Genomic DNA, 20557 nt, shown 5'->3' on the forward strand with positions numbered 1-20557 from the left:
TTGATTTTTCCACAAGCGATGTGAAAGTATTAGTTATAACTAAAAATCATGAAAAATATTGATTAACCATGATAAAAACAATTCTCGCATTAGTTTTGCGTGATTGTGGATAGATAGTATTGATTTGCAATAATTTTTCAAGTTGCAGTAATTTATAATGTAGGAAATAATTTATTTTTTTATATGATAGAATTTCTACAGAAAGACAATTATGTACCAAAACTAAAGTTTTTTTTTTTTTTTTTTGGAAAATCTAACTCAGATTGAAATGATGACGAGTGTATCACACTTATCATATAAGTGCTATACAATTTCAAGAAAATGATATAACATGTGCAGCAATGTTTTCATAATGTGACTAACCGGATACGATCAAACTTGATTATGCTACAATTTTTGTCTCGCGTCAAGCTTCAAGTTTATCAGAACATTCCCAAATATATTTTTGTACATATAAGAGGAACAATATACTAATATTATATTTTTTGTAACTAGAACGATAAATGAGGGGTAAAATTAAAAATTTATACAAGAAATTTTATTGACGTCTGCATTTTTCATCCAAACCCTAATGATAGAGGGTAGGTATAAATAATAAATTTTTAGACAGGGTGTAAGTATAATTTTAATTTTTTTTTTAAAAAAAAATATAATTTTGCATTTTCATAGAAGAGATTTAAGTATAATTAATCTAAAAAATTATATAGAATAAGGGTTTCTTCTAAGCATTTATATGCTTAATTCAAGAGTCTTGAATGCACCAAAAATAATAGGCATAGATTTATGTGAATTATGAGGGGGAAGTGGAGAGCATCGAATTTTGTGAAGACTAGGCATCAAAGGAGGAGGAGGAGGAAGTGTTTAGGCTTTAAGAAAATAGTGGCTACCCAAAAATCAAATTCCATCATCACTTTGAATTTATCCCCTAATCTTTGAGTTTCAACATTACATGTCTAATCTACTGCAATTCTGTCTTCCACTTTATTTTATTTTTTTTTTATTTTATGCTTGACTTGACTGACAAAGATAGCCACACACAAATATAATACTGTTTATATATTCTTTTAGTTGGGATAATCACGGGGCGAATTTAAAAATTATTTTTTTTTGAAAAAAGGAAAATCGGGGCTCGAATGGATTTTGTAAGTCAAATCGTCGACTGTATAAAACTTATGATAGAGTTGTCGAAAAATTTGTAGGTTCCTAAAGTTTGTTATAATTTCAAGTACACTAGAAATGACTGTAATTTTAAAATCATGACAATTGGTCATGAAACTTAAATTTTAATTACAGTTAATCAATATTCATTATAATTTTAGTTATGGTTGAAATATTTATCATAATTTTTAGTTGTATTGATGTTTTGGCCTTGCTTGTAAAAATAATTTTTAATTTTTTATTTTTAATAATATTAATAAACTAAAAAAATAAAAAAAAAAAACTCATACATGTTTTTTTTTCAAGGTTGTAGTAGTGTTTGGAATGGTGATGCAAAATTTTCAAAGAGATGAGACAAATGTCATTAAATGCAAATGCGTTTGTTTTTGGTAGATGGGATCCCACAAAGAGCAATAATTGGTGGACAGCCAGCCCTAAGTAGGGCATCTTAGGATTAAGGGGGTGTTGAGGGGTTATGTCCATCATTCATAAGGACAAAACTCCAATTATGCCCTGAAAACGACAACTCTGTCTTTATGCTAAGCAACATTCACTTAGCTCCTAAAATCCAACTTAATTCCACTACCCTTCTCATTTATACTAACTACATTTCTTGCACCTAAGAAGCAAATGCAGGTGATATTCTCACAGTATTCATGCAAACTTACCATGTCTGAAATATTTAGATGTGTTTGTGCAAATTTACGATGTGTTCTGTTGCTTGAAATATTATTTATTTTAATATCATATAAATTTTACGGGACATCAATCATATTATCGTACATTGTATCATATGTATGACTCTTGTATTCTAAATTAAAATTTAAAGAACTCAACAGGTATTGATATTTTTTTTAATTTGATTAATCATGACGATTATTAATTAACCAGATATGACTTTGACTAATTTTAATGGCTATTGCAGGTTTGGTGGTGGAGTCAATTCACACCTCATCTTGTCAGGAATTCTTGATATGGGCTTCCATTTTTATGGTGTTGTGGGCTGTTATTAAATGGATATTCCCTCTAAAATTAAATAAATAAATAAATAATTTTCAATGTTTGCAATAACTTCTATTTTAATGGAAGAAATAAATTACAAACAAAATTATAAGTTAAGCAGAAACAAAAATTATAAGTGTTGAACACAAAAATGAAAAAAAAAAGTTAAAATTAGAGTACTCGAAGAAATGGTTTGTTAATATTTATAATTTTATCAATGGGTTGCAGAAGTTGGTATGCAACTGTTTATTAACGACTTGCAAACACCACCTAAGTGTGTGTTTGGATGAATTATTATTAGGAAACAAAAATTTTAAGTGTAATAATATGACTATACATTGATTAGTTAATGATTGCCATGTTCTTCATTTTTTAAAAAATTACGAGTATGTGACAATCATTTATGCATCCAGTACACGAAGCATTGAATACAGTACGAACTTAATTCATTTTTAAAAGAAAAAAAAAAGAAACCTGAATGACTTTGCAGCTGTAGGGTTAAAAAAAAAAGAAACGATGATAAATGCCATTTTTAAATAACAGTACAAAAATTACAATTTGCCAGATAAATATTCATCACTTCCTAAAATGCAACTCATAAAAATCTCAATAATAAAATTCCAATACACTGAAAATCCACTGACATTTTGTCCGGATACCTGCACGGTTCTGATATGCCCGTTTTTCACTCAAATGGGAGTACTTGATCGTTTAAGATGAACGTGATCTCATGCGTAGTTTCAGGTAGCCGAACTTGCCAGCACCGGGCGAAGAACCCTCGAAGACAAAGGGCAGGAAGCCAGTGATGGCTTTGTACTTCTGCTGAATCTGCACATGCAAAACCTTTTTAACACTTCCGACCTCCTTGAAGAGGAAGTGTATAGTAATGTTTTTCTTCATGCTAGCGCTGTAATCAATAACAGATGACAATTTGGAGATTACCTTGAAAATTTGTTCGCTGCTTCTGAAGAGGTTTTTCCCAATGACACAAACCGTTCCACCGGAACCTCCACCGGTGATCTTTGCCCCGAATAAAGTCCCACCAGTTGATTTGCTGTGCTGCTTTTGTTGTACTAACTCTACCAGCTTATCGGTCCCATCTGAGCCGAGTCCACAAGCACTGTAGCTATAGTGACACTACAGTAGTTTGTATGTTAGTAACCGGAGAAGTTGTCTTTATACTTTCCGATAAAATCATTGGTCTTGAAAAATTTAGATTGCACTTTCTGCAGTTATGGTTTCCATGACACGGGGATCTGTTTTGCAATATTTTCAAACTCCGAGGTGTCTATCTAATTATCCCTTATACTTTTTGTGTGTTTACTTTCAGTTTCAAGAGAGGATTTATTTATGGGACAATTAAATAACATCCCCTAGAGTTGGGTCAAATTACGGAAACCGGTGTAATCACACAAGTGTATGTAACGTAGTTCTAGATACCTGATACATGAGTTCCCCGAGGGTGGAGAGTTGATCGTCTGAAGGAGCAGCCGATAATAATGCTTTGAAGGCCTAGATAGCAATAAAATAAAATCAGAAATACACGGCAAGTTATAACAATATTCAGGATGTTCGATATCATCTTAGAATGAGAACAACCTTATATACCATGTCGTTTTATAAGATGGAAAAACAATAGCGTATCCCTTTAACTGGATGTTAGTAGAATTAAGTCAAATCACGGTATATGATTATAATGCAAGCAAAAATTGTACAGAAGATGGAGCGCAATCCACGACACTAAGAAAATATTGTTTCACTTTCCTGCATAAGCTTAAAGAAGTTATATAAAAAAGCTGACCTTGACTCGAAAGTTCTCATAGATTGGATGCCGTGTTGGTGCTCTTACTGCATAGCTGCATTTTTTATCAATTATTGTAATTGAATCATCATGATGGTTGTAATTCTCGATGAATTCATTTCCGGGTAGAAACTCCGGAAGCCTATGCACATAAGACTCATAGCTGAAATTGAAAGAAGGGCCGCAGATCAATATTTCCAGAAGAAAAACATTACAAGATGAAATGAATAAAGGCGATCACGTTAATATCTTCAAAAGAAAAACAATAATATAGGTATCAGAAACAGAAATCAAATATAACCGGTGAGGGGACAAGTTGCATAGGTAATCCAGTGCAGCTTCAGCTTGAAGCAAATCCTTGCCATGTTCATCTGTTTCATCGTTGTTCATCCCTTCGACTTTCGGTGAATTGTGATTTGGTGAGGACAACTGCTTGGACGCCATGGACTTAATCATTTTCCGGCCCATAAAGGTGCCGATCCTCACTGACCCATAATCTGCACCACCAACACTGCAGCATACTCCAGTTAATAAGGGGGAGTAGGCTAAAGTGATGCAACTAGTAGCCGACATGCATGCATGTCTAAACCGAAACGCGATCTGACAATGGTTAGTAATGGTATTTCTAACAATAACAAATGATCCAAATATCAACTAGGAAGAAAGAAAGAGAAGAGTAGATGAATTGAAGTTACCTACCTGTGTCGTATTCCTGAGTCAATCCCCCAAAATCGTATATGAGAAGGGATTTCCACGTGACCTAATACTTCAGCCGGCTAGTGGGACAAGGACAAATAGTTCAGTCGTACGCTGATTTTCTCACATTTTCTGGTAGACATGGTTTACTAGTTTCTCACCTGACATAGCATGGCTAGGAGTTTATTTTCTTCACCACATGCAGAAGCCATCTGATCCATCACGCCACAAGGAGCACCAACAATGTGATTCTCAACCTATTACATGTCAGGGTCGAGTAATATTAAAGGAAATAAATTGGAAATATTAAGGTGTAAAGGAAAACAAAGGCAAAGGATGAAGAAGGCAGCATGCCTTTTGGCAAAGCAAAGCAAGATCTCTTGGTGCAATGTTTAGACCTGTAAAATTGAAGAAAGCCCATCAAGCATATTGTTCACAAGGCTAACAGCAATTATAATCAGAGAATCAAAAGTAATTAGCTCGTTGGTTTGCATGCAGGGTAAAATAGTAAATTTCATCCAGGACTGCACATCTTTGTTTCTTTCTGTAGCGATGGAAATTTTTATAGATTTGTATCACGTGTTTCAGTACAAAATTTTCTGATTGTGTAAAAGGTTTTACAAAGTCAAATAAAACTTTCATCGTCGCATACTATATTGAAAAACCACCCTCGTTGTCATGACAGATGCATGAGCTGAGCCTTGACATAAATTAATGCTAAAGCCAGTAATGGTTGCTATTTTGATTGACATGCAGTAATAATAAGTGCAGAAGTTTCGAAGGAATATTTTCTTCACTAAGGTCAGAAGAAATAATAGCATATGATTGTACCATGAGAAGCAGCCACTGCAGACATGGTTGCAACTTCTATTGCAGCCGAGGATGATACGCCTTTGCCCTCTGGAACACCAGAAGAAACCTAGAATACCATATGGATTCAGCTATTATTATCATCGTGCAATTTAATGGGGGATAAATAAATGAATAAAATAAACTAAAAGCAATCGTCTATTCTTCTAATTTACGATCAGTTAACTAAGAGAAGACCAGTGCATCACCAGCAACTATATGCAGTAAATTTTATGCTTGTCTAAAGAATGTTTCATTCACAACCGATACAGTTCAAAAGCATAAGTTGATGTAAATTGTAATCCTATTGCTCAATTACCGTAAATTCTAGTAAAATGTAAGGAAAGGTGGACTAGGATAAGTTTATCAAAAGCCATTAATTAGCAGGTTTGAAACATGCAGCATTCTTGAAAGATTAAGGCAACTGTTAGAAAGAGAATATCTTACCAATATACTAATACCATCCTGAAACTGAATGCCCAGTTCAGTCATCAAAACTAGAATCGTACCAGCAACATATGCAGCCCACCTAGGAAGGAGCCCAGGAGAGTAACCAACTAGTTTTCATAATAAAAGTTAAGCAACAGAAACGTAGAAAAGGAATTTTACTTCTGCGATGGGTCTTGAGCAAAGTACAGGCGTGCTTTCTCGTATGAAATAGGTTTTCCATCTTCCAGAAAATCAAACAAGTCCATATCAAACGTAGGTGCTCGGTTACTCAGTTCTGAACCAAATGATACCTGCATAACATGTCAACATTTATACATCAATGGAACTCTAATTAAGTTCCTAGAAGAAGCTATGTTTGTGCATTCAATATTAATACCAAATTCATAACACATTCGCGACATATATGTCTACAAAGAGTAACAAGCATAATCATGAATATATAAATTACACAGGACTGGAGTAAATGGCATAGTGAAGTATCAAATTCAGCATTCACTCATAAAGTAATCTGTTTGAGCAGAAGAAGCTTCGAACAAGTAAAATCCTGCCTTTTTTACACAAAAGAGATCCATTGAACAGTTGAATGACACATTTCCAACCCACCAGCTGAAAATTGTAGACTGAACAGGTACATCCACATTGTCGCAAGAGGAGGATGAGATTATCCATGAGTATATTAGCCATTAATAAGCTAAGTTCAATCAGGGATTTCACGGGCGCAGAAACAGATGGATCTAGCCCGTTATATAATGCTAACTATTTGTAGAAAACTAAAACTTCTATGTATTTACTTAATCAACTATTAGAAAAAATCCATGCCTACATACAATTTGGAGTACAGGGGTAGTGCCGTCTCCTTTTTTTTGCTGCCTGGCCTGAGCATGTTTCCATAACTTCTGTTTCTCTGGACGACACCTCTGAATGGCAACATGGCATGCTTCTCTAACAGGCATCTATTGATAAAAATCATGACAAATTACTAAGAAGTAAGTGATAAGCACAAAAAAGTGCTCATGGTTGGGAAGAAGGAAGTATGCCGTGGAAACAAAAGCACCTGCAGGACTAAGCTTCCCGAATAATCTGCAATTCCGCCCATCACATCTAACCTCCCAGGAGCTCTAGTTACGACAATTTCTTCCTGAAATATGAGAAATGGAAAAGGAACAAGAGATCATGAATATTGCAGCTTAAAAACCTTAAAATATAAGAGAATCCAAGGAGAAACAATCAGAAATTGCTCATGCAAAAGAAGAGTAAGAGAGGGAACACATAGAAGTCAGCAGTTATTTCTTAATGATTACATACCATTTCTCAGGGAATAATAAAGTGGTTTCCTCTTCAAATTTTCAGCTAAGTTCTCACAGAAAAAGAATTTCAGCTAAGCACAAGAAATTCAATTATTGGAAGAAAAATTTCCTTGCATGGAGTGCTATTATCAGTGAATGGTACAGCCTATCTTGAACAATTCATCATGTGATAATTGAGGAAACTTAAAAGTGTTTTACAAATAATAATTAAATTCTCCAAACTGGTAAAATGATATAATATTTGCATAAATGAAAATGAAGAACTAATAACTTCCTCCATAGCCAGTTCCATTTCATTTACATAGTCAAATTACCTTGTACTGTTAAATTCATCCACTAGCCAACTCTCCAAATGTCTATTTGAGATATGGTAATTACACATTCCTAAATCACTTATTGTACTAGGCGACAATATCTCCTGATGGCTAATTGCTGATTAACCATAAGATATTTCAAATTGATGTCGGGATTCCCTATTGTTTTTTTTCTCATCTGCCTTACTGCTGAGAACCTTGTTGGGTGAAGAAATGATATTCTCGACGAGGTATCTAAGTTTTATACAATGGAATGATATCATTTCCGCACTCTGCACAAAAACAAACGAAAAGACAAAAAGGTGGAAGATGATGTAGCCCTTGTCAGCGAGAGATGTGAAATGACAATATTTGTTATAATTTAAATAAATGAAAATATCTAATATAGTCTGAGCAATGATGAATGTGGCCTAAAGCAAAATCTCATGACCATTGATCCTTATAACAATACTATTTAACACACAGTTAAAGTTCAAACTCAAGATTCCCCTAAAAATTTTGCATCACCTTCACACTCAAAAGGTCACATCTTATTCAAATGCATCACAAAAGCAAAGCAGACCAAAATTACCTCCCAGTTAATCATTGCAGCCGCAGCAAGACTCTCCCTTGACTGATGCTTACTACTATTCGCATTGTTGCTTAAGGCATGTAGATCTTTCAAGCTCTTTAAGAAACCTATTGTATCCGAAAGACCATGATGATCTCCATGTAAAATTTCGAAATCTCCAGTTCTACACAATATTGACAAAAAAGTAAAACATCCTAATACTGCCAAATGATAACAGAATGACGAGAACACATAGCAAAAATTTACCCTATAGCAGAGGTGGTATTTTGGATACTGTTCTCATCTGGCAATGGCGTACGTGAACTGAGTTCAGTTTGTGCAAGTGTATACCAGTGAGGAACATCTATATCTTTCCCGGAAACTCCCTGAAGCTGATACCCAAGGACAATGGCATCCTTCAACCTTCTTGATCCTCTAAGCTACATCGGACAAGATTGCACCGGAGATGAGGCAGATATCTTGCCAAGAATGTAGAAACAACAAACAGAGGCGAGAAGTAAATCCACATAATAAATAGTCATAACTTTCGTCTTCATATTTTCAGTTCATACCCTGTCTCAGTTTTGCTCCTAAATAATCAACTAATTATGTATTTATTACTAAATAAATCACATCCTTTAGACTCATCATTTGTTAAAATGCATGTTAACATACTGGATTTCTAGTTTTCCGCAACTTTCATATTCTTCAGATTAATCTCTGTTGTATATTAATCAACCCCCGAATCTACCTAACACAGGATTAGAGGGGATGACTTTTCAAGCAATCGGACACGCATAAGAGAAGAGGAAAGAAAGACTACTAGAAATGTAAACGAAATTATACCTTAGATGGAGTGGGATCTTTTCCCAAAGCTATATCATGAAGTATTTGAGCAACCACCTATAAGATTCATGAGAAAAGAAAATACTTTAGAGTTTGGAACCAAGCAAAACAGAGAGTTCTAATATATAAATCAAGAGTTATAATTAACCGCATATGGATGTAGACTTGATCACCTTACATATGTAATGAAGCTTACCATCAAACTCAAATAACAAACTATCTAAAAGTTCATCCAAAAAAATCAAGGGGAGAAGTTCAAGTGAAATAACTTACTATAGCTAACACAAAAAAGTAAACATAATAATGTTGTTTTGAACAAGTGGATGGAAGTTAAAGAGACATGAAGATAGTAAGATGCTTTCTGAAGTTCTAGAGGGCTACTTGGAAAAGGTATACTCATCAGTTAGATTTTGGCTATCTGATAGGTTATAAATTTTGAAATGATAGAAGGTAACTTATTCATATACTTGGACCCAAATACGAAATACTTTCTAGTTGCTGAGCCATGCTATGATTTGTTTCCAGCAGCAACACCCAGACAAAATATATGTGCTAAGTTTACCTTATAAGCATTTCTAGGATCAAAAGCAAGAGATAAGATACCTCACCACCATTAGTGCCTCCCTCATAGCAAGGTTTCAGGGTAATAGCGCGTTGAATATAAGGAGCCCAACGACCACTAAGCAAATCTCTCCTTATTATCTCCACACCACATTGGCAGTACTGTTTATAGATGTAAGTTGGCAGGAGCTCAAAATATTATTGGTTTCCCTTTCACATTACCAAGTGAACACAATAAAGATGCTAGCAACACACTGTACCTCAAGCATATTCCTCACAAATGGTTCCTCATTAAAATAATCTCTTCGTACAAAGATTAAAGGCACCTTGTATGCCAAAGCTTCACTTGCTGTACCATATCCAATTTTACCTGACAGGACGTAAGAATCATCACAACGTCAAACTCCAAGAATACGAGTATATTATTAATATCATCAGCAAAATATAGAAGAAATACTTCCAAGAACTTGCATTCAAGTTACCAAGCATGCAATCTGAAGCTGCAATTAAATCAGGTGTGTAGACATCCTTTGGAAGCTTAACAAAATTTTCTGGAAGCTCCTGCTCGTCTGACGCCCCGCACACCTGTATCAGGAGATGGTACACATATACCCAGCAAAATTTTCACGAAAACATGAAAAGTTACATGCCAACATGTATACATAGTAAACTCAGGAAACCAACCAAACATATCCATCCATCAGGTAGATATTCCTTCTCCAGCTTCCAGCCAGCTGGCTGCAAGAATGAATAATGATATATTAAGTACTCTCAAAGTCCATAAGATAAAAATCATCTCAGAATGGTTTGGAATCATGTTTTATCGGGAGAAACTGAAAAGCCTACAAAGTTTAAACAGAATACATTAGGAAATTCAAATACACAGTGAAATTGAATAACAATACCAGAAAATACTATATATCAGTGAAGGAAAGCAAAAATCAAATAGAAAAAAAAACAAGACCTGAAAGCTAGATTTATTAGAATTGAGTGACGAATAACTTAAATTACTTGAACCTATGAGGAAATAATGAAATGCAAGAGTAAATTCTCAAACATTACTATTAAAGCATATAAGAGGAGATAGAAGTACAAGATATGCATAGACAATACCAATGATTATTCAACTGCATAATTCCATAGTGCATAGCGACACACAACATGGACTGTACCTGCCCACCAAAATTATAAATAAGAACTTTCGCATCTTCCTCAATTCCGAGCTCTTTCCTAACCTGATCAAAAGTAGAATAATTAGAGAATCATTCAGAAAAAGAAGCCCATACCAGAAGGACAGTTTGGTAGCATAAGCCGCACCTCTGCCCGGGACTTGTGTAATTTCCGCACGACAAGAGGTGCATCAACAACGTCGCTAAAAGCAGGCACTAAGTATGTATGACAATTAGTTGCATAAGACTTCACCAGAAACATTTCAAATATTTACATGAAAACATACATATATGCATTACAAGAGATGCATGCATAAAGATATATGTGATCAAGAGAAGGGGTGTAGGAGATAGAACGAACTAAGAAAGTTCTAAATTTTTGTGGCACTAAAATGATAGAAAACATAGTTGGTCCATAATAATTTCTTAGAATGCAAGGTTTGTTCACTGACGCCTTAGTTTTCTATAGCTTCCTGCATTGAAAAAATCAGTACCTACAAATAAGCTCCCAAAACAGGAAAAAGAAAAAGAAGAAAGAGGACAAAAGGTTTCCAGACATGTTCTTTCTTTCCTTTACTTCCTTAGAGCACAGGCACAGACTGTATTTGTATATTAAGCTGGATCTGGGTTCGTAATTTTGTACTACTGGACAGGGAAAAATGGGATTTCAGAGGAGCAACAAAATGTATGAAAAAAGCCAAAAATACAGCTCAACCATTGTATTGTAAAAGCAACATACTTGGACAGTATCCTGGGAGACGTATTAGAAAGTCGCAATGAGAATAATCTTCAGCTATCTACAAAAATAACAGTTAGTTAAAAGAAAATGGAAAGCGTCTCACAAGTTCACAACCTGAGGAATGATAAACCAGCAGAGTGAAAATATACATGGAAAAACACAGGTTGTTTCCTAAAGTCCATGTAAGAAATGGAAAACAAATGGGATACGATGTGATGAGACAGCCCGTCAAGAGTTGATGCATCTGACAAGACATTTACAACTAAAATTTGAGATAGCCAAAGCATAACAAGAAGTGAGGTTCCTCAAAAGTCCAATTGAAATGTATTCTAACAATGTAATATAAGAGAGCAGAGGACAAAACCAGTGACCTGGCAAAAGAAATTATGTTTTCTTTTTTTACTTTTTCTTTTTTATTTTGGGTTACCAACAAAAAATGTTTAGCAATTCAGAACCCCTTTTGGTGATGAAATAATTCCAATTAACAGGAAGGATAACAGCTATCTCACTAAGTGTAGATTGGCCAAAGGCCAAGTCTTACAGTGCTTAAAAAGGTTTTAGAAGGCCATAACAGAGTGTTGATGGTAGATAGGTGCACTTAGTATATCTTGGACAACTCATGGAAAAGGTTTATGATCTTGTTAAACCTTCACCAACATCTAACTAAATGAACCTCAAAGTTTTAGAGGCCAATGCTATGCCATGATCATTAGGCACATGAACTTCTTCTGTTGTTCTGATAATCAATCATAGTGGAAAAGTACCATCTCATGTCTTCATTGCAATCAGACGAGTAAGTTTCTCTTGTGAAAGAAAGTTCAATGGTGGAAAACAATGAGATATAATGGTTCATGAAATTAAGAGAAAATGATCACAAAATTCACCTGCCAAATTATAGAGTGACTCTGACGGCCAGCCACCATCACATACTCCGCATAGATGAAATCCCAACTACAAACAAATACAAAATTAGAAGAGAAACAACAACATATTACCATACAGCAGACCAACCATACCATATTGCAGTAAGTGGCCATTCCTGTGTATAGTAGTAGAAGATTGAAAAGAACGTTCAAAACCATTAATATCACAATCCCTCTGAAAGATATTTAATTTCCTCGACGTGGTTGACAGAAAAGTAAATCTAAAATCCCAACCCAGTGAAGGAACTTCCAAACATAATGTTTAATAGTCAGATCTGCCTCCCCTTTCCGTCATGTTAATGTACTTGAAGCAACCTTGGAACTCAAACATTCTTCAACAGAATAATCGTCAAAAAGGCAATGCCATTCAGATAATTGCAAATAGAATGAGTTAAGGTTTATTCTTTGGTAAAAGGAGAAATAAACAATGAATAAGATATAATAGTGAAAGGGGAATAAAATGCTACACATAGTTCTTTAACCAAGTATCAATAATCACCTGAAGTTGGTCACACAAACTGCACGAATTCCAGCATCTGCTGCTGCTCGGCATGCGATGGGAACAGCATCAGATGCCTATTTACATTCAATACAATAATAAGAAAGAAGCCTTTTCCATGAGGACTACGAGATATAGTTGAAGATGCCTGCACTCTAAAATGTCTCGAGAAAACCAGGCTGAAGTTATAGATTCTAGAAACTAAAGAAGAAAAACATTTCAATTTATCAAATGTTACCACTAAATTAGCGTTGATAGATTTTAGCCATTCAACCTCAGTGGCCAAAATAGAATCCCGAGGCACTACAGCAGTCTGGACATACTGGATAGAAATAAAAAATGAAGCACCAATCAAGAAGTGGAGAAGAAGATTGAGAAAATAGTCCTTTATTATTGAAACGAAAAAAATTAAAATATCCTGTGAGCATTGGTAGTACCTTTTCCAAGGATGCAAGGCGGTCAACTGTCAAAGCGTCTGCTTGAACAGCTCCACAGTCCAATAGAACCTGCAGACAAATAGAGAAAATTCTTCAAATGTCAAATTGGAATCTGATTCCTCGTATGAACACACAACACTTATGACCTGCAACTTCAAGTTTCCAGTGCCTGAATATGAAAAACCATGATGAAATTACGAGGTGAAGCAATAAGTAAATGCTTCGAGTTACAGCTCAAAACCAAAGATAGCGTGCATCCAAGAGACTGATTTCTCTTGTTATCAACTTTTGACATATCTTTTCAATGTACAGAAGCATGACCCATAGAGACACAACTTCCACAACATCATACCTCAAAACATAGTGAAATAACAAATATGAGATGTGGGGAAGAAAAATAGATGCATCTTTTTCATAGAAAATAATGAACAACTAAGTATGAAGAACTGAATCATAATGCAGGGCAAAGACAAAGCTTATCATACACTCAGCTAGGTTTGACCATTAACAACTAAATATAATCATGCTTTAAAATAGTTACTGCTAACTGACCTTCCTGATGAAGAGTCTAGCTGACTTTATTTCGGTGGTAAATATGTAGTCAGGAACACCAGTGACCACATGAACTTCATGCCCAGCTAGGATGAGATTACGAACTACCTGTACATAAGCAGTGTCTATGATGTCACACATACCATATCAGCTCAGGATGGCCATATTAGATGCTATTACATACGTGACTTCATGGTTCACCAGAATCTACCAAATGAATCACTTGTTTGATAAGAATTACGCAGATCTGAGGCCTTTTGATACTAACCACCATCAATGTCTGAATCATTGTAATAAACAAAAAGCAAAAAGGAACAGGATTTTTGGACAAAACACAAAGATGCAAGAGTTATTCAGTTAACATTAATCAATGGCGAATAAATGGCTGCTTTTAGCAAGCATGGGATAAATTATCAGGAATACCAGCATCATCTCCACAGCTAACAAACTAACCAGTAATAATATATTTATAAAGAATGCATCATTATTGAAACCTTTCCAAGTATGAAATGGCTAAATGCAACACTTGAAATAAATCTTGGCCTCTATTGCCATTATATGCCATTGAAGCTATTCCAAGAATCCACACTAACAACTAAAAGGTAAGAACCCAGAAAAAAAATCATACTGTACAACAAAAACCCAGAAATTTGGCACATATTAGGGGTAATCCTTTGAAAACAACAAGAGCTAAGGCTGGAAACTATAAACAAGATCCAAGAACACTGAAATCTTCCGACGAATTATACTTATATACACATTTTTCATCAAAAAATGATTTTAACAACCCAAGAGTGGTCTCATCAGGTAAATAAAATAAAACCCATAAAGAGATAACCCCAATGTGTCTTAAAATGGATCAAAAATCAAACGAATCTGCATTCAAGAAAAACAGAAAAGAAAAGAGAACCTCAAGAACACGGGTGGCATGCCCAAATCCATGGCCAGTGACATAGTAGGCGAAAACGAGAGGCTTCTTCTCCATTCTTGGTTCTTGATCTTAGGACAATAACCCCAAATAAGCCGAACCAATTTTTAAATCCCAGAACTTCAAGATATCAATTTATGAATAAAAATTTTATTTATATACAGTATAGTTCAGTTCAAGAATGGGATCCAATTATTTACCCAAATTGAGCCCGTGTATCTGCAGATATATAGTATTTATAATGAGATAAGACACGAAATATTGTATCTAAATCTGCGGCAAAATTAAAACTTTAGATACGGAATGGCATCCGAAGCAAAGACAACGGTAGAAGCGCGGGAGCGTATAGTTCGTTTTCCTACGTTAAAGCGTCGCTTTCCGGTGTGTCTTTATTCAGTCTTTTCTTCTCAACTTATTTTATTTTTACATAAATGCAGATAGTCGTAAATAATGCGTCAATTGCAATTTATCCTCGTAAAATAAGATAAATAATAAGAATAAATTCTATTGAAACAACACGATCTGGCCTAATTATATAAATATTTCATATTCTTTGCATACTATAGGTATATTATTGAGCTTATATTTGTACTTACAAGCATATTCTTTATTTAATAATAAAATTTTACACAAATACTTATTAAGTATATTATATTGACCACACATACGGAATGACCCGATAATTTTATAAATGACAAATCCTCTTTGGTAAATTCTATTGGCACGAGATCTGGTCTAATTACATAAATATCTTCTATTCTTTATAAAAATAAAAGTACATTTATTGAACTTATAATTGTAATTATACATACATCCTTTATTCACAGGTAAAATTTACGCAAATATTTCTTCAAGTATATTATACTAACAACTCATAGTAAATGTATCTATAATTTTACAAATGATACCCCCTCTTAGGTATATTATATACACTAACACCATAATTTTACAAAAAATTATAGATATTAGTGTAATTAAAATTTAATTTTTGAAAGTGTTGATGTAATTTACTCCAACAATAAAAAGATCCCAAAAAAAGAATGGTCAAAATGTTTTATTTTGCTCTTCCAAATTAGGAGAATTCTATTTGGAATTGGTAATGTTAATCTTCCAAATTAGGGAAATTCTATATGAAGTTGGTGTGGCATTTTCTTATAGATATTAAATGACAAATAATTTTTATTTTTAATAAATAAATTTTTCGATAAAGTGATTGTTTGATACTATATTAGAATCAAGCTAAATAAAAGGTTTTGAGTTTCGATATCCTTGTTATCCATTTACGAAAAAGAGATGACTTGCTCACTTAAAACAAAGACTACTAGTAAATAATAAATAATTTTTAGGGATAATTAAATTTACATACTCTAAATTATAGTCTGCTTACACAAATTATTCATGTCTTTTCAATAATTACATACACTTATAAAAATGTCAACATCGTTTACACAAATTATCTTATTTTTTTGAAAAATTGCACATACACCCTCCAAAAACATCAATAATATCATACAACCTACCCTGCTTTTTGGTTGTCGATGATGAGTTTTGTAGTTATGCAAAATACATAAATAATTTGTACAAATAAACTATATGGTAAGGGGTATAAATGAAATTATCCCTAATTTTCTTTTACAGTAGTTTAAGCTTTTAAATAACAGGTACAATAACACATACTATTAATAACTTTGATTTGGATAGAAATTTAAAAGTGAGGAACATTAGCTTAAATATATTAATTTGACACCACAATTTAATATAAAAGCACAATCTCAATAATTAATTCGATTTTTTTCTTATTTTACACGAAAAATTATACAAAATTGAGAATACATATTTTTGACTGAAAACTAAAATGAGAACACAGACTAACAGACAGACATACTTGTATGGATATGTTATGAAATATTTCTGTTAAGATTATGAGCTCAGAGAAAGTATAAATAGACATTTGTTTTTATGACGTTCAATGCTGTCTGTATAACCAATTCATGGGCTGAAAATTGGCACAAGGAAGAAAACTGAAGAGTTTTGATGGCGTGGAAGCCAAATAACGGTTACAAAAACATATACTGAATTTTTTAACACTATTTTTTTTTAAGTAAGAGTTATGAATTATTACAATGATCTCTTAAATTATAATGCCCTACTTTCCCCACCTGAGTTATTAATGATCATTTGGATTTTAAGGAGTATTTGGAACATATTGACAGCAAGGTCCAAATTCTATGAATGGACGACTTTTGTGCTTTGCTTTGTCATTTGTGAGAACGAGATTATAACTTGATTTTTGGGCATTGATGATGTGGGCACACATTTTATATACATCGATTTAGATAAGGAACTTGAGTGACTTATAAATTCTAACACCTTTTTTTCCTTAACAAGAGCGCTTTTTAAAACAAAAATGTGAGGCTATACGAAATGAAAAAAGAACAAAACCCCATGCGACACAACATTGATTGCGTCACATGCCACACCAAGTACTAGTGATTGAAGTATACTTTGATTTGTGTGTGTAATTTATTTATTTTTATATATGTTTGTTTAATTGAATGAAAAATAAAATGGATAACTTGATTAGAGATGATAAAATTAATTAACTTTAAATGTATATGAATAGAAAAATATTAATAACATTAATTAATTAAATGAAGATTGTAATTTGTTGAAAGATATAATTAAGGGAGTTTTATAGTAGTTATTTTAAAGGGTCTTCTCGTTAATAAATAGTATAGATAAATTAGCTATATATATATATATATCACGCTCTCGTATTATGTTGTGATTTGGGCCGAGCTAAGATGGGCCAGCCCAGGCCAACTGGGCTGGATGGAGGCCCGGGCTAGAGAGAGTTCAATTAAGTAAGGGATCGTTTATTTTCGTATTTGAAGTAAATGATCGATAGAGTCCGATTGAAAAGAATACATAAAACAGAATACAATTTAATAATTTTATACAGTTTTTATCGTGATATATAATCTGGTGGATTGAAAAATCTGTAAAATATTTGTTGTTTACATAGTAAGATAAATTTGAGATAAAAATATAAAATTTTCAAATTTCCCTTAATGACTATATTTTTTTTTAATTTAGATTAACTAATAACATTTTAAAACATCTTACGATATATTTTAAAATTTTATAAAGTATCATAGAATATTTAATAATTTTTAAAATATATATTAAATGCTTATAAACTCAACCAAAATGATTTCGAGTTTCTAATTATTTTTTACTAGAATTAATAAATTAATTTAGACATTACTATACCAATATTATTCTAGTATCATAAATGCTTTTGTAAGAGTTAGGAGAAAATAAGATTTATTGCACGAGAATCAGTGACGTGGATTTATACACATAATGTGTGGTGTGGTAGTATTATTTTCCCAACTAGCTTGCCAAACTTTGCTTGTTACGGCCACAAATTCTAACTTAAATTAAATTTAAATTGATTATATAATAAGTATAATATATTTATTGTGTGATCGATAAATTTTATTGCACGAGAATCAGTAACGTGGATTTATACCCATCATGTGTGGTGTGATGGTATTATTTTCCCAACTAACTTGCCTAACTTTGCTCGGTACTGCCACAAATTCTAACTCAAATTGAATTTGATTAAATTTGAATTAATTATATGATAAGTATATATATTTATAGTGTGATTGGTATATAATTCAAGAAAAATGACCAATCACATGATAAATACATGACTAGAGCATGCTGAACTATCCCATAGAATAAGCATGATCCTGTCTTTAACTGGAATACTTTTCATATATATATATATATATTTTAAAGTTTATAAACTTCATAACATATTATTTAAAATCTTATAAACGCTTTAAAAAAAAATTAACTAACAATTTTGTGAAGGAAAAAATTCAATCAACTGCTCTGTGATATTGCAAATGAGTAAATTACTCTCTATAAAAAATAAATTAGCAATTTATCCTCTATATTTTTTAAAATAAAATGATTTAACTCCCTGTATTTTTTTAAATATATAGACAAAGCCAACAAAATCTATAGACAATAATTTTGCAAGATTTAGACAATTTAAGCAATAGTATTAGTTGTCTATAAATATATTTAGATAGCCTAATCAACTCCAATTTCACCACGTAATTAAGGAACTACACTACGAAAAATGATGCCATTAATAATAATACAAATTCCTCGCAAATTAGTAAAATCTATTATTAATTTACGTTAGTGACGAATTTAACAAGAAATGTAGTTACTTAGTAATTTGATCGTCAATGATTTTATAATCGTCGAACTCTTTTGTTGTTATTTTGTTAGAAGTTTTACTAATAAAAATATTTTGGTCGTCAATGATTTTATCATCGATTTTTTTTTTGTTGTTAATTCTGTTAGAAATTTTATTAATATAAATATTTTTAATTAAGTAACACTTGGGGAAGACTTTAAGTTCTTATCCTTTCTAATTATATTTATCGTAATAGTTGTAATAGTTGATTGTATTTTTTGGGCAAGTCGCGGACCATGTCCTCGACTCGCGACAATTATGTTAGGTAGTTTGGTTTAGGTATAATTTTATTATTGTTTTTTTATAATCTATACTAATAAAACGAAAAACTCATTTTTGCTGACAAAGAACGATTATTTATACCGCGATACCAACTTTTTAGATTACCAAAATAATATCCCTTATGTATTTTTCAACCACCCTTATTCAAATTTTTTTGCTCATCTATATATTTATCTATACTAATACAAAAAAAAAAAAAAAAGATCTCATTTACTTACAAACAATATTTTATGACGCCACGACATTAAAATTTTTATGTCGATAATATACCTAAGTTAATTTTATTTTATTTACTTATTCTTTTTTAAATGTGATATTTCAATTTATATATTTTATTGTTATGTATAATATATTTTAAAATATAAAAAGATATTTATTATATGAATACAGTAACAACTTCTCATAATTATAATCTTAAAAATACTTATATAATTATATTTATTATTGCCTATATTTTTTTTATCATCTTTCGGTTTTAAATTATTAATATATATTTATTTCAGGCCACTCAAACTTTTCTTCTAAATATATATATACATATGGTTCTCGAAGCTGAAAAAAAGGGCGAATCTTGTGAATTATAATTACCCTTATTATTATATCTTTTAAAATTGTCATACAATTACCGTATGTAGAATTATTATTCCAACCAATCATATTATAAATTATAAAAAAATAAAAATAATACTTACTCAGCTATTGATGCTCCATTAGAAAAATATATGAGAATTCTTATATAATAAAAATAGATAATTAATTTAAATTTAACTAGAGCACGCTGAACTATCCCATAGAATAGGGTTTAGCATTTATGCCACGACTCGAATGGATTGTTAATTGTTAAATGTTAAATTGTAGGACTTGTTAACTTATGATTTTTTAATTTGTTAATAATGATTGTAACTCTTTATTAATAATGATTATTGAACCTCTAGGCAACACCAATTGCCCAAATCAAATATAGATTGTCGTGGTCCAGATTGGGGAACGCCAGGGAGGTGGGAGTTAATTTATTTTTAAAAAATAATATTTTTTTATTTTATTTTTATAAATTATAATATAATTAGAAAACATGTTCAACATGTGCCATCTCATTTCAATATCACATGCATATATAATATTTAAGGTCAATGTAGTGATGTTATCCCGACATGTGCATTGCATGTGAAGTTTTTTCGACAGAGTGCAAATTGCAAATTTTATAAAGTTGAG

The 20557-nt window shown here is 32.4% G+C and overlaps 1 protein-coding gene across 1 annotated transcript; it reads right to left on the reverse strand.

Moving 5' to 3' along the window:
• Nucleotides 1–2658: 2658 nt before the first annotated feature.
• On the reverse strand, nt 2659–15132 carry LOC105161628 (L-arabinokinase). The gene is made up of 30 exons (XM_011079367.3): nt 14982–15132; nt 14764–14852; nt 13854–13961; nt 13302–13370; nt 13103–13186; nt 12865–12941; nt 12327–12393; nt 11443–11500; nt 10852–10919; nt 10707–10769; nt 10219–10272; nt 10017–10119; nt 9795–9904; nt 9577–9696; nt 8974–9030; nt 8395–8567; nt 8149–8311; nt 7011–7094; nt 6784–6909; nt 6116–6246; nt 5954–6035; nt 5489–5576; nt 5012–5055; nt 4819–4914; nt 4661–4737; nt 4263–4472; nt 3962–4124; nt 3601–3672; nt 3103–3297; nt 2659–2988 (listed from the first exon to the last, which is right to left on the reverse strand). Exons 2-30 carry the CDS (start codon nt 14836–14838, stop codon nt 2872–2874), a joined length of 2934 nt encoding a protein of 977 aa, XP_011077669.1. The 5' UTR covers nt 14839–14852; nt 14982–15132; the 3' UTR covers nt 2659–2871.
• Between the last annotated feature and the right edge of the window lie 5425 nt (nt 15133–20557).

The sequence above is a fragment of the Sesamum indicum genome, linkage group LG5 (assembly GCF_026168435.1).
Source record: "Sesamum indicum cultivar Baizhima isolate 11 linkage group LG5, ASM2616843v1, whole genome shotgun sequence".
Classification (NCBI taxonomy): domain Eukaryota; kingdom Viridiplantae; phylum Streptophyta; class Magnoliopsida; order Lamiales; family Pedaliaceae; genus Sesamum; species Sesamum indicum.